Source organism: Eleutherodactylus coqui, chromosome 10, assembly GCF_035609145.1.
Source record: "Eleutherodactylus coqui strain aEleCoq1 chromosome 10, aEleCoq1.hap1, whole genome shotgun sequence".
Classification (NCBI taxonomy): domain Eukaryota; kingdom Metazoa; phylum Chordata; class Amphibia; order Anura; family Eleutherodactylidae; genus Eleutherodactylus; species Eleutherodactylus coqui.
This window is the reverse complement of record NC_089846.1, coordinates 22,386,083-22,400,120: the sequence shown is the minus strand read 5'-3', so window position 1 is coordinate 22,400,120 and position 14,038 is coordinate 22,386,083. Positions and strand designations below refer to the sequence as shown.

The 14,038-nt window shown below is 49.8% G+C and overlaps 2 protein-coding genes across 2 annotated transcripts in view; one reads left to right on the top strand and one right to left on the bottom strand.

Moving 5' to 3' along the window:
- The window catches only part of CRAT (carnitine O-acetyltransferase), a 36,559-nt gene extending 35,759 nt beyond the window's left edge, over positions 1-800 (bottom strand). Inside the window, exon 1 of the mRNA XM_066580539.1 lies at positions 513-800. Coding sequence (XP_066436636.1) covers positions 513-539 — 27 coding nt within the window. The 5' untranslated portion in view covers positions 540-800. The remainder of the gene's footprint in view (positions 1-512) is intronic.
- A 264-nt stretch (positions 801-1,064) lies between these two features.
- The window catches only part of PTPA (protein phosphatase 2 phosphatase activator), a 61,273-nt gene continuing 48,299 nt past the window's right edge, over positions 1,065-14,038 (top strand). The window contains exons 1-3 of the mRNA XM_066580537.1: positions 1,065-1,292; positions 5,107-5,216; positions 9,091-9,177. Of these exons, the coding sequence (XP_066436634.1) occupies positions 1,268-1,292; positions 5,107-5,216; positions 9,091-9,177 (222 nt within the window). The 5' untranslated portion in view covers positions 1,065-1,267. The remainder of the gene's footprint in view (positions 1,293-5,106; positions 5,217-9,090; positions 9,178-14,038) is intronic.

Here is a 14,038-nt window from a genome sequence, read left to right as displayed (position 1 = left end):
AACGCTCCCTCAACCGCATAATAAACAGTCCTTGTAAACGGACCATCAGGCTCTGCTCACGTACGCATTGCGGGTTCCGTTCAAAACCAAAGCAGCGATACGACGGCTCCGTCACATGACCGACCCCGCCGGATTCAAAATAATATTTAATCTATTAATAATTGTAACTTTTTTTTTTTTAAAGTTGAGAAAAAGTTGAAAACAAGATGAAAAATATAAACCGCGGCGTAAACCATCTACAGGCGCAATATTATACATCAACATAAAAAACGTACAGCGGCAGCGACGCGTCTCAAGTCTCGGTTTTCCGAATTCGTTATCTTATTATGAATAACAGGTAACGAAAAAAAGGTGAAAAACTCATTTTGAGTTTTTTTCCACAAGTGAGGGCCTTTAAATGGTGCCCATAAATAGCACTCGGTGCCCAAGGGTAGAAGGGCACAATACTCCAGGAGAAAGGGTTAATCCCCAGGACACCCCGGGAACCCCCCCGCAGCTCTGCCCGCACTCACCATACTCCTCGCTATGAAGGCTAGCATGTCTCCTCCGCTGTCGGCCCCGGTACAAAGTCCCCGCTGTGCTGTCAGTGACAAGGACTGGCAGCAGCGAACTTCATTGCTCGTCTGTCACTCGACTGCGCTGCCCGTACAGGCCGGGGAGGGGCGCAGCGGCCATGTGCACGGGGTCACCTCAAACACCCCAGAGCCCTTCCCCTCTCATCACCCGGGACATAAACAGCCCCTGGGCGCCGTCTGCGCTCCGCAGCACGGGAAATATTTGCAAATAACAAACATACGCAACTTGGGAAGTTTGCCAAGAACAAAGATGGCGCATGCGTTTCAAACCGCCGCCATCTTAACTAGGGGCAACTGCTTCATAAGCGCGATGTTATGACATAGCGTTCCTGTTTTTCTATGGGCGCTGCAAGTGTCCCTGCCAAGAAAAACGATTTTTGAAGAACGTAAATAGGCAGAAGGTTGAAAGGGAGGAAGCTTTGCCCTCAGTAAAGATGGCGGCCGGCGACTGCTCGCGGCCATTTTTGAAGCTGGCAAGCGCCAAGTTCGGAGGGTGACGGAGTGCTAGCAGTGACTGAAGGTTCACTTATGTGTGCAAAGACGCCCTTAAAGTTTTGTCGGTAGCCAAAACATAAAGGAAGAGGAGGAAGAAGAGAAGGAGGAGGGAGAGTCAGTGTTTCCAGGGTAACGGGCGGAGGGCGTGTCCTTGGGAGGTGAAAGGTAAAAGGTGAAGAGAACCCGGCTGCAAGAAGATGGCCGAGAGGGAGCAGCAGACAGGTCTGTCACTGGGGACCCGTCACCCCCGATTAATAACCGCTACAGCTGGGGGAGCCGGAAGTGGTGCCAGTCACGTGGCTCCTGCTGGTCACTCGTTGCTATGGTAACCATGGCTGACTTTCCAGTGGGATGCCCATGTCTCAGGGCATCCTGAGGTTAATGGCCAGTTATAGAAGACCAACATATTCCAGCATGCCTTCTGTGTATGGGGACTGGTGGCATGCTGGGACTTGTTGTTCTGCTAGTAGAGGTGACGGCTATGGTGAGGCCTCATCCAGACCTGGCGGCGAGGAGAGAACTTGGAGCAGCGCATTTCTGTTGCTGTTCCTTAGCTTCCGCTTTTTGTACAAGCACTTTAAATGATGCAATATACTTAAAATGTGCGGCGCCTAGCAAGGCATGCTGGGAGCTTAGAGGTGCGATGCCAAAATGGCTGACGTCTACAAGCGCGGTGGCGCCTGATGCATGAGGGAAACGAGAAGCGGGCACCTTGGGTTTTACTGCTCTTCGTGGTCTGGAGATAAGTGGCGTGTGACTGTACAGCTGACGCTTATCCCTCCCTATAGCGGTAACATACGCATTCTGAGCGAGCGCGGCCAGTAGTGGAATAGTACCACACAGCGACTCCTGCGACGGCCGGACACAGTAATGGCTCGCTCACACAGGGGCGGATGCGTATTTCGGTCACGGAAATTTGCTGCGTATTTGCGTGAACGAAAATCCCATTACCTGCGCGTTTCGGCCCTTCCTGACTCTTCTGTGGCCCTTGGTGCACAAACACGCAGGAAAATAGAGCGAGTCCTATTTCTTTCCGTGTGCGCAAAATACGGAGATTCCGCGAGAGGAGGAAAAATTGCAACGTGCTCTATTTGGCTGTGGACTCTGCACAGATGACCGCCATTAAAGTCAATGGAGACCGTCCCACCCGCAGCCCATGAGCAATTAACATTGAATACGGGCCGCGGGCGCCCTTGTCATCGCTAAGCAACAGCATACTAACAGTAAGAAAAATTTGTTCCGCACACGACCGACGGCGAGATGCTGTTATACGCAGTGCGAAAAATTCAGGTACGCGGGGTCGCTGGCCGGAATCCGCTGTGCAAGCAGAATCCGGTCCACCCGTGTGAAGCCTCAGGCTAGTTTCACGCTGCCGAGCGTGATATTGGGCCGTGAAACTCGGCCTGATATCACACTTGTGCGCATGCGACGGCCCCGTGGATGCGAGGCGTTTGTGTCCAAAACGCCTCCCATCACTTTAGTACCGCTGCGATCCAGATTTCGGAGGATCGCGGAGTGTTTCCTGTTGTTTTCACGTGGAAGTCTCGCGTCGCACATCGTACGCCGTAGGATGTGTTTTCCCGTCCTATTGAAAGCGATAGGCAATGCGTTCCGAGGGAACGGCCAAAGTGAGGACATACCGCGATTTTCATATTTGTGCGTCTCGCGTTGCACAAATCTCGCACTATTTTCACGGCCACGTGAAAGCGGTCTCGGGGTGTATTTACACGTACGATTTCTGTGTGTTGCGAGATGCGCAGAAATCGTATGTGAATTGAACCCATTGTCTTCAACGGTTTAATTTCCATGAGCAATTTTTTTCGCTCCTGCGCCAAACAAAAAAAAAACGTAGCGCATCCTATTTTTGGTTAATTTTGTTCAAAAATTGGGTGTAAATGAATCAAATATAAATCCGATTTTCATGCGAGGGCGATGCGTATTTATATTTTTACTATTGGAACGTGATTTTTTTTTTTTTTTACCGCATCTACAGCAAAACGCCTCACAATCGCGTGTAAAAAAACCCCCAAACAATCAGATTTCTGCGTGCGATGTCACGCTGCGTTTCTCGGAGCGATCTCGCACTCGCCTGTGTAAATAAACTTATGGTGGAGTTACCGCTCACGTGACGGAGAATGAAAAACCGTGCACCACAATCTGTGGGCTCCGTGAACTACCAAGATGCAGCCCGTCAGTGTGTTGTAAAGCTTTTTTAGGGCTCATTCACACGGGCGTATGCAATTTTGTACCGTAAGGGATGCGCCATTTTTGCTGTGGGTGTCCGTGCGTCTTACAAGTGTGTGGCTTTTTCTGTCGGCGTTACGTCTGTAAGTCGTCCCTTTTCATGGGTGCAAAGATAAAGGCAGGAAGGCAAGATGGCCGCCGTCTTGACTGTACTTGAGCGGAGAGTCCCATACGGATACACCTTATCACCGTCTGCAGCACCCGCTCCTCCTCTGCGTTACTCCAAGTGGTCTTTCCACAAAATTTCAGGCATCATATGGTACAAGAGGATCCGAGAGAAATAATCTTTATTCAACTCTTCCTCGGGGATCGGCTGAGCCTTGTAGTACTCCAGCAACATCCATAGATGCATCAGAATTGCAATCCATAATGAGCGTCTCTGTACAGCCCCCCCCCCCCAGGACCACCTTGTCAAGAATGCGGGTCGCATCATGGTCAGAGTAAGCAAGACCTTCCCCTCCATCTTGATCTCCTGGATATCTGTGTGCGCTGACTGGGAAATACACCATCCTACTCAAAGTAGGAGCAGGAATCAAAACTAGTACTTATTTCCATATGCTAATACTTCGTGGGGCTCCTTTGGCCCTAACAACATCGGATACTCTCTACTAATGTCTGATACACTTCAGCTATTTCCCTCCATTCATCCTGCAAACATCTGACAAGTTCCCTCAAAGAAGATAGACGCTGCTCATATTTTCTGACCCGACGTTCCAAAGATGTTCAGGTTGGGACTCTGTGCAGCCGGTCCGATCATATCCTCAAACCAACGTAAAACGGCGTTGGATGTGTGACGAGGCGCGTCGTCTTGTCGGAAGTATGGCCGACCATTCCCAGAGAATTACCACAGTGTCGGCAGCACATTATTGTCTGGAAGGTCAGGGTTCACCTCCGTGTTCATGGTTCTTGTCACTACAACCAACGGACTGAGACCATGCCACATAACACATCCCCAGACCGTAACTGAACCTCCGCCGTACTTAACCGTTGGCGCTCAAAAAAAGGCGTTTCCCCGGCCGTCTCCACCCCCGGGTACCTCCATCTGATGTGAAGAGGGAGTAGCGTCAGAAGCAATGGCTGACACCTCCAGGGGTCTGCACCTTGTTATAGGACACGTGACACGCTAAGACGCGATTCATTCTGCTGATTGGGGGGGTCCAAATACTTTTGGTAGAATAGTCTACCTTCAAAGAGATTGTCGCAGCCCCCCGCACTCCTCCTCACTCCTCTGTGGGGTCTCTCCACAGCACCAGAGACCTCCAGGAATCCAAGATGGAGAGGGACGCCTTTGCTTATTCTTGATGATGTGACTCAAATTCTCATCAGGGTGGTCCAGGGTGCGTCTTCAGATGCATCAATGGACTTTGCCGGAGTACTACAAGGCTCAGCGGATCCCTAGAAATCTATAAAGATTGCGGTTAACGTCCTGGATGTCTCTGGCACTTCGGACCCTCTCCCGCCATTCAGTTAGAAGGTCAAAAGACAATTTAGTCAACTTTTTGGTTCGGGCATTTTATAGATTCCCTTTTATGAAGGGGTCTGTCAGGGGAGAGATCCCCCTTAAAGGACCGCTCGGAAGAAACCCTATACACTGTGTAATCCGCAGCGCAGGTCCTGAAGGGGCGGAGCATGACGGGTTCTCTATGACTTCTTGTGACTTGCTCCGCCTTTCTGACACTGCTTTGGTTAGTTCTACACCCGTCTGCGCCCATAACGCGTCATTGTGTGATAGCGCAGCGTGTTCGCTACTTTCGTCGTAGTATAGTTGATGTTTACCTCTCTTGTTCTCCAGGCTCCCATGATGGGGACGAGGTTCCTCCTCCTCTTGCAGGACACGTCTTCATGGTCCCAAAGAAGGAAATCAACACTGTTCCTGACATGGTCAAGTGGAAGCGCTCCCAGGTACTCCACGGCACTTGTATACGGGGTGTAGCCAATAAGCCGCATCCGGCGCCATATCTCACTACTGGGGTGCTATATTGTGGTAACAATAGGGTACTTCAATAGCAAGATAGGGATGCGCTACATGATGGTACAGCGCTCGGCCCCTGGGGGCCCCGGAACATGGATTGTGTGTTGTAGCCCCCGTTAGAGAGAGTAAAACCCAATTACAAAGATGAAGAGTAGCATGAGGGCTCACTCACACGGGCATATATGTGCCACCTATTACGTGTGAAATACGCAGTACATGTTAAATCCCCATAGTCTATATTGGTGCGTATTACACCAATATAGAACATGCTGCTTTTTTTTCTTTCATGCGTGTAAGGGCTCGTTCACACAGCCGTATTTTCATCGCAAAATAGGCATGCGATGCACAGCCACGTGACACACGGCGAATGGGGTCAATGAAAGTAAATGAATTTTCATTCATTCATTCACATTAGCGAATCTACACTGCACATAGATCCGCACGAGAGATAGATCACAGCATGCTCTATTTCTCCGCGTACCACACAGCGTGAGCCCTATACCTTTCTATGGGCAGCGTATGCAATGCTGTCCATACGCAATACATTGTGTATTGGTGGCAATGCGTACGCAATTCTGCTATATGACAGAGCGGGGAATTAAAAAAAAAAAACGACAAAGTAACAATGGGCATGACCGCGTGCGGGAGATATGCGGTCATGCGCAATGCACTCGCTGCTGTATGCAGCAGTAGCCGGCTCTCTACCAGCATCACACAGACCGGTAAAACTCTGCGGGGCTTTTACGCATGCGGTCGTGTGAATGAGCCCTAATACGTGCGTGGAAAAAAAACACGCAGATGTGATTGGCCCACTAGAAATGAATGAGCTTCTAGCACCACCTATTATGTGCGTGAAAAATACACGTGTAAGGCCGCCTGCAGACGAGCGGGTCGGATCCGGCGGCGAGAATTCTCGCCGCGGGACCCGACCCGAGAGCCTGCAGTGACGAGCGTGTAGTCACCCGCGCCTGGCGGCCCCGGCTCTTTCATGTGCCGGCTGCGGCGCAGCCGGCGCATGCACAGACCGGAGCCGGCGGCCGGGTGAGTGCGAGCCCCGCACAAAAATAGGACATGCCGTGGTTTGTTTGCGGCGTGAGATTTCGCGCGGCCAAACCGCGGCCGTCTGCATGGGAGTGCGTATTGTAATGCACTCCTATGCAAACTTTCAGTGGCGGAAATCCTGCGGGAAATCCCGCCGCAGAATTTCCGCCCGTGTGCAGGCGACCTAATACACGGCGACATATGGCCATATATATGAGCACTAAGTCCGCTGGGACAGTGTTCTGGAAGTGGCCTCCTTCTGCTACGATACGTGCATGGCGCCGTCGTTGGACCTGTGTTAATTCTAGGGACTCCACGCGGACCGCTACCTGAATCTCCTGCAGATGGCGGACGACTTCATGGATGATCTGCCACATAGTGTAAGGAGGACACTTGCCTTACCTCAGTCCTAGCAGCGGTCCCACCGGACTTAGAGAAACACGGACAGTGGGTTTCTGCTTCTCACCTGCTGCTCTTCAACTTTACAATTGGGTTCTACTCTCTCACTTGGACTATAATACAATATTGAAATCCATGTTCTGGGGCCCCCAGGGGTCCGTGCCTCATACCATAATGTAGTACAAGCAAAAAATAGCCTTTTCCACCCTGTTTCCCGATCATTGCTCACATATTGCAGATATACTTCGGATGTTACATAGCTGGCTTTAGAGATGAGCGAGTATACTCGCTAAGGCACATTACTCGAGCGAGTAGTGCCTTAGCCGAGTATCTCCCCGCTCGCCTCTAAAGATGCGGGGGCCGGCGGGGGGCGGGGGAGAGCGGGGAGGAACGGAGGGGAAATCTCTCTCTCCCTCTCTTCCCGCCGCAACTCACCTGTCACCCCTGCCGGCCCCCGAATCTTCAGACGAGCGGGGAGATACTCGGCTAAGGCACTACTCGCTCGAGTAATGTGCCTTAGCGAGTATACTCGCTCATCTCTAGCTGGCTTGGCTGTGGATAATCTGCAGTGTATCACAGTAGTTTTCAAGTGAGGGTGAAATCCGCATCAAAATCGGCAAGTCCCACACAGGTTTTGTTAGGATCCACACTAAAAACTGCAGCGTCTTTTGGTACATGTGTTCCCAGGGTACGATCACACAGAGGGATTTGTCAAGGGATTGTCAACGGTGATTTCCGCCTGTAGATAAAACTTTTTTTTGGCATGGGTACATACATAGAATTTGCCCTGTCAGTAGGCAAAATCCAGGTGCAGAATTCCGATGCCAGTGTTTCCGCTCCAAGAAGTGACATTTTACTTGTGAGTGGGATCTCGCAGAAACTTATTTTTCCGCACACAAATTTTATCCGTTGACAGGGTAAGGGCTTATTCGCACGTCTGTATATTGGCCAGGTTTTCACGCCCGGCCGATATACGATGTCCTGTTCTGCAGGGACGTTCACATATTATAATATGAGATGGAAAATTTGTTTAAAGGCCTTATTCACACGGGCTACAAAATCGCACGATTTTCTAGCGCCACAGCAATGCATGTATGTGAAGCTCATGATTTCCAATGGGTTCCTTCTAGTGATGAGCGAGCATTACCCCTTAGCGAGTACCTGCCCGCTCGAGAGAAAAGGTTCGGGTGCCGGCGGCGGTCGGGGAGCGGCGGGGGAGAGCGGGGAGGAACGGAGGGGAGATCTCTCTCTCCCTCGCTCCCCCCTTCTGACTGCCGCAACTCACCGCTCCCCCGCGCCGGCACCCAAACCTTTTCTCTCGAGCGGGGAGATACTCGCTAAAGGCAATGCTCGCTCATCTCTAGTTCTTTTACCTGAGATGTAGGTCTGTGCAGGCATGTTGGAGAAACTTTAATTTGAAGCTGGATTCACAAGGGGCATATTTGTGCATGAAATTTTTGCGCGTTCAATACGCAGAAAATAGAACCCATTGATTTCAAGGTGGCCTTATTAGTAGAAGACAGAACTAGTCCTGCATATTCATGAGCTGCAGGCTAGCCACACCCACTCCACCCTCCAGCCAATGATTGCCAGAGCTCTCTACATGCACAGTAGTAAAAACTGCCAATCAGGGGTCGGACCCCATCGATCCTATCCTAGAAATATGCATCACTTTATCAGAAAGCAAATAGAACATTACTTGAGGATTCATGGTTTATGACCACTCGCTCCCTCTTGTGGCGCTTTTGAGAACTGCATGGCTGATTTGATCAGTGTGTAGGATTTTCAGCTGTTGACTGCAACCCCTACAGGCGCTCACTAGACGTCTGCAAATATGGAAGACATGTCCTTGAATTAATTCCCACAACATCACTTGGCACGGAGATTCTTCAGATGTATTCACTGCTCTTGCTGTAGTTTATTGTACTTTTCAGCTTTCTAAGAACCTCAGAGTGTTTTGAATAGAAAATCCACTTTTAAGGTTCGTAATGCGGGAAGTCATTTTAGTGGAGTGTCTCCATGTGCACAAGACGTATCAATATCCTAAGAGTCCATGGAGGAGTATTGGTAAAGCTGAACACCCCAACTATATAATATTATTTAAAGGGGTATTCCACTATATGGAATTGAGTTGCTGTCCATAGCAAAAAAAACAGATAACATCTATGACTTTTTTAGGAGCCCGTTGGAAAATGATTGCAGCAATCCTCTTGGTTGATGCGGACGACTTCTGCTGTGCACCGTTTTTTGTAAATGTTCCTTCATCGCGGGGTCATTTATACACCTCATTTCCAGTGTCTCACTTTGATGAGTGTGTGATGTGCGGCGTAAGCTGCTCTAACCCATAGTGTATTCTCCTCGCAGGCCTACGCTGACTACATGGGCTTCGTCCTCACCTTAAATGAGAGCGTAAAGGGAAAGAAGCTGAGCTGTGAATACTACGTGTCGGAGGTAAGTGTGTCCGGTCTCTTACTGCACACTGCGCTCATCTGAGATTCATTCTTAAAGGTGTATTGCCACCTTAGAGATCTATGATATCACCACCTCTGATACTCACACCTGTCTCCAGAACTGAGGTCCTCCGACTCCTGTCCTTCCTCGTGAGATGGTGGCCACATCCAGACAGGGAGTGAGTAGAGAGGCGGTCATGCATCATGTCTCTGTCCATTCAATTCTGTAAAGGATACGGAAACAGCTGAGCAGCCATGACACACCGAGGGTTGGTGTACCCCCCTCCTGGAGATTGGTACGTGCCCCATAGGTGTGATCTGAATCTATACATTTTTTTTGGTATATTCTTTGTATACGCCATAAATGTAAACACCATTAATAGACATTGTAGAATTAAAGGGGATCTGTCACCATCTTTTTGAAACCCTCTTTGAGATCAACACAAGGTAGTGACTGGCACACTGATTACAGCGATATATCTGCTTTATGTATCCGTGCAGTAATTTGGGAGAAACTTGCATTTTATGAGTAGCAGTACATGCAGAGAGGACTACTTCCTGTCGTCCTCTGTGTTCATGAGCTGCAGCTAACCACATCCACCTTGCCCTCTAACCACCAATTGACAGCTGTCTCTCGATGCACTGTAACAGGTGGACAGCTGTCAATCGGTGGTTGGAGGGTGAGGTGGGTGTGGCTAGCTGCAGCTCATAAACAGAGGGCTATAGGAAGTAGTCCTCTCTGCATGTGCTGCTGCTGCAGATAAAATGCAAGTTTCTCCCAAAGTACTGTACAGATACACATAGCAGACATATCGCTGTAATCAGTGTGCCAGTCACTACCTTTTGGTGTCCTCTGAGAGAGGTGGGAAAGGATGGTACTAAGTCTCTTAAAATCAGCCACATCCTCCTAGGTTTAACTGTAGGTCTTGCTGCTAGAAACGCTGGCTTACTGATCATTTCCCTTGTGGAAATGACGTTTTCTGCTCTGATTACCTGGAATTCAGTTACTGTGTAATAATCTGCAATGCTCTGCGGCATGCTGCACCGCATTACCTTTCCTTTCTTGCAACTACCTGCCCACTTGTGCTGTTTGCTCAGCCAATGTCCCACAAATCTCGTCCTCCATCATTACATCCTGTCGCCCCCATTTCCAGGACTTCTCCTGTTCTGTTCTGCATCCTCAAAAACTCATCGGGGTACGTTCACATATTATAATCTGAGTGGGAGATGGAAAATTTGTTTAAAGGCCTTATTCACACGGGCTACACAATCGCACGATTTTGTAGCGCCAAACAAAATCATGTATGTGAAGCTCATCGTTTCCAATGGGTTATTTCATGCAGAGAGGACTACTTCCTGTCGCCCTCTGTTTATGAGCTGCAGCTAGCCACACCCACCCTCCAACCACCGATTGACAGCTGCCCACCTGTTACTATGCATAGAGAGACAGCTGTCAATCGGTGGTTGAAGGGCAAGGTGGATGTGGTTAGCTGCAGCTCATGAACATAGAGGATGACAGGAAGTAGTCGTCTCTGCATGTACTGCTACTCATAAAATGTAAGTTTCTCCCAAACTACTGCACAGATACATAAAGCAGATATATCGCTGTAATCAGTGTGCCAGTCACTACCTTGTGTTGCTCTCAAAGAGGGTTGCAAAAAGAGGGTGACAGATCCCCTTTAATTTTACAACGTCTGTGTGTATTAATGGGGTTCCCACTATTTACATTTATGGCATATACAAAGGATGCTTTGTAGCCTGGAAACCATGAGCTTCACATACATGTGTTTTGTAGCCCGTGTGAATAAGGCCCTAAGGCCTCATGTCCACGGGGAAAATCAGGCCCGCCACGGATTCTTCCGCGGACATGAGGCCTAAAAATCAGAATAAACTCACCTGCTCCGGGGACGGCTCCCGTAGGCTTCTATGTAAAGCAGAATCAATCAGGTGGGAACTTTGAAGTGCCGTGAATAAAAACTCCTTTTATTGTAGTCTGTGCATATAAAAGTCACAGGTTCAGAGGACTAGTTTCAGCTCCTCATGAGCCTTGATCACCTTTTTCTGCTGCTTTACAAACGTAGGCTTCTATGGAAGCCGTCCGGATCCGCGGGAGACCCGTACCAGAATTAAACTCACCTGCTCCGGACGATGCGGATCTTCCTTTCTTCGCGGCCAGGCACATCCGCCGGGCCGAAGAAAGAAGATCCGGACGTGAAGGAAGGAAGATCCCCATTGTCCGGAGCAGGTGAGTTTAATTCTGGTACACGTTTTCCGCCAATCCAGACGGCTTCCATAGGCTTCAATAGAAGCCTGCGGGAGCCGTCCCCGCGGGAGACCCGCACGAAAATGGAGCATGTCCATTTTTTTTTTCCCGCACACAGATCCGCGCCTGACGGGAAAAATGACATCTGCAGGTATTTAACCACCTGCGAGTGTCCAATGCATCCCTATGGGGCGCGGATCCGCGTGCGGGAAAAACGCTGCGGATTTAAAATAAACATTATCCCGTGGACATGAGGCCTTAGTGTGGAGTTTTGTTGCGGGTTGCATTACAGCAGCTGGGAATTTTCTGGTGGATTAACCTTGATCATGTATAGAAAAGCCAATGCGAAATCTGAGTCAAGAAGTAACAGGTCCCTTTTTTTTCTGCGATGCGAATTTCATATTTGCACACGGAAAAAAATCTGCGTTGTACGGACCGCTTTATGGATTTATTTTACGCTAATTTGATGCAGAATCGGCTCGCGTTTTATTGCAAATTACGCTGTGCGAACACGACCGATTCGATTCTGTAATGTACAGCTGTAAGTGCCACCTGAAAAACTTTTGCACAAGGACTGATATAACTTTTTCAGCCCATTGCTCCCAATAACCCTCCTCCTCACAGACACCCCTTTAACTGTCTTTAACTTGCTCCGGGTACAACACAATGAACTTTATATCCTTGTTGGCATCCTGGTGACTCATGTAGACGGCTTTATTTATGTTCCCTCATTGTACATAGAGGAAGGCGCTGAACCGGATGAAATAATCACCGTGTGTGTATAATGCTGCCCGCCATAACGTTAAAAGGGGTGCAGTGAATAACACGGATTATCCGGTAACAATGGCGCCTGTCGGGCAGGAAGTGGTCATCGGTATTGATGTATTAGGAGCAGGAAAAATGGCCTGGTCTGATGAGTCACATTCTCTTTTACATCATGCGGACGGCTGTGTATGCCACTTACCTGGGAAGAGCTGGCATCACAATGCACTATGGGACGGAGACAAGCTGGTGGAGGCAGTGTGATGGGCAATGCTCTGCTGGGTACTTGGGTCCTGGCATCATGGGGATGTGACACCTAACATTGTACAGACAAGTACCCCCTTCATGGCAGTGGTTTTCTCTAATGCCATTTAGTCCCCCGCCCTAAAATGACGCCTATCGCATAGATTTCCTGATCCCGTACCCTCTGTACCACCTCACCCCATCCTGATTGAGCTCCACTGTGCTTCGAAAGCGCTGCAGAATACGTTGGCGCTATACAAATAAAGATTATTTAATGGCAGCGCCCTCTTTCAGCAGGATAATGCGTCGGCCACACTGCAGCAACTGTTCAGAAATGGTCCGAGGAGCGTGACAAAGAGATGACGGTGATGGCGGCTCCGAATTCCCAGATCTTAATCTGATGGGTCGTCTGTGGGTTGTGCTTGAGAAACGAGTCCGATCCACGGAGGCCGAACCGCGCAACCTACGGGGCTTAAAGGATCTGCTGGTGAAGTCTCGGTGCCGGATACCACAGGACACATCCGAGGTCCTGTGGGGTCTGCGCCTTGACCTCCTGTGACGGCACAAGGGGTGAAATGGACGCACATGATGCATGGAGAACGGTCCGTTTTTCACTCACCAAAACCGCTCCCACACCTGTGAATACAGCCTGCAGGTACCTTTCACACAGGGCGATCATCGCTGGAATCTGTGAACTTAGGCGGTAGTCATCCAGTGTACCAGCGGCCGCGAGAAATCGCTTACCTGTCGGAGCCGCTTGGTTTTTAGCTCGCCTGACAACCAAGCGACTATCGGCCCCTGTAGACAAGCGGTCGGTCGTTTATCTATGAACTGCCTGTTTGCCGTGAGCGGAGGCGAGCAGCCAGAAGAGATCTCCGGCGCGCTTCGCCTCCATTCTCTGAATGGCTATCACTCTTGTGTTGGAGCGCAGGAGCAATAGTCGGCTGGACGGTTGTCGGTGCTTATGTGTAAAGGTACCGTAATAAGGTGTCGGACTGTAAAGGTAATGATCTCTGCCGCTACATAAGGAGAGGGGACACAGAAACCATGTTGTACCAGTAAGGCTGGGTTCACACGGGGCGTATTCCCATCGGAAATCTCGCGGTTTGGCCGCAGCAAAAACCGGGCGAACCGCTGCGGTGGCTTTGAAGCGGCCTGGCCGCTCGCTTTTCCGTTGCGGCCGGCGCTCCATAGAGGAGAGCGTGGCCACAACGAAAATAAACAAAAAAAAAAGGAAATGGACATGCTGCATCTTCTGAAGCCGCAGCCGCAGTTTCAGCCGGACTTACCGCAGCGGATTGGCCGTCCCGTGTGGACGAGATTTCTCAGAAATCTCGTCCACATGGCTGGCTAATCCCGAGATTAGCGGCAAATCCGCCCTGTGTGAACCCAGGCTAAGACACCGCCAGTATATTAGGGAAAGGGCTCCACATTGCTGCGGTTTTATTTTTATTACGCCTTTCTTTAGATTTCCAGCTTGTCTGACGGATTATTTATTATGACGTCTCATCTCATTTCTGTCGGTTGGACGGAGGAGAGCAGCTCGGCCATATAAGGATGGGTTTGGGGTCCGGCGGGGGTCCTGCACTCTCTG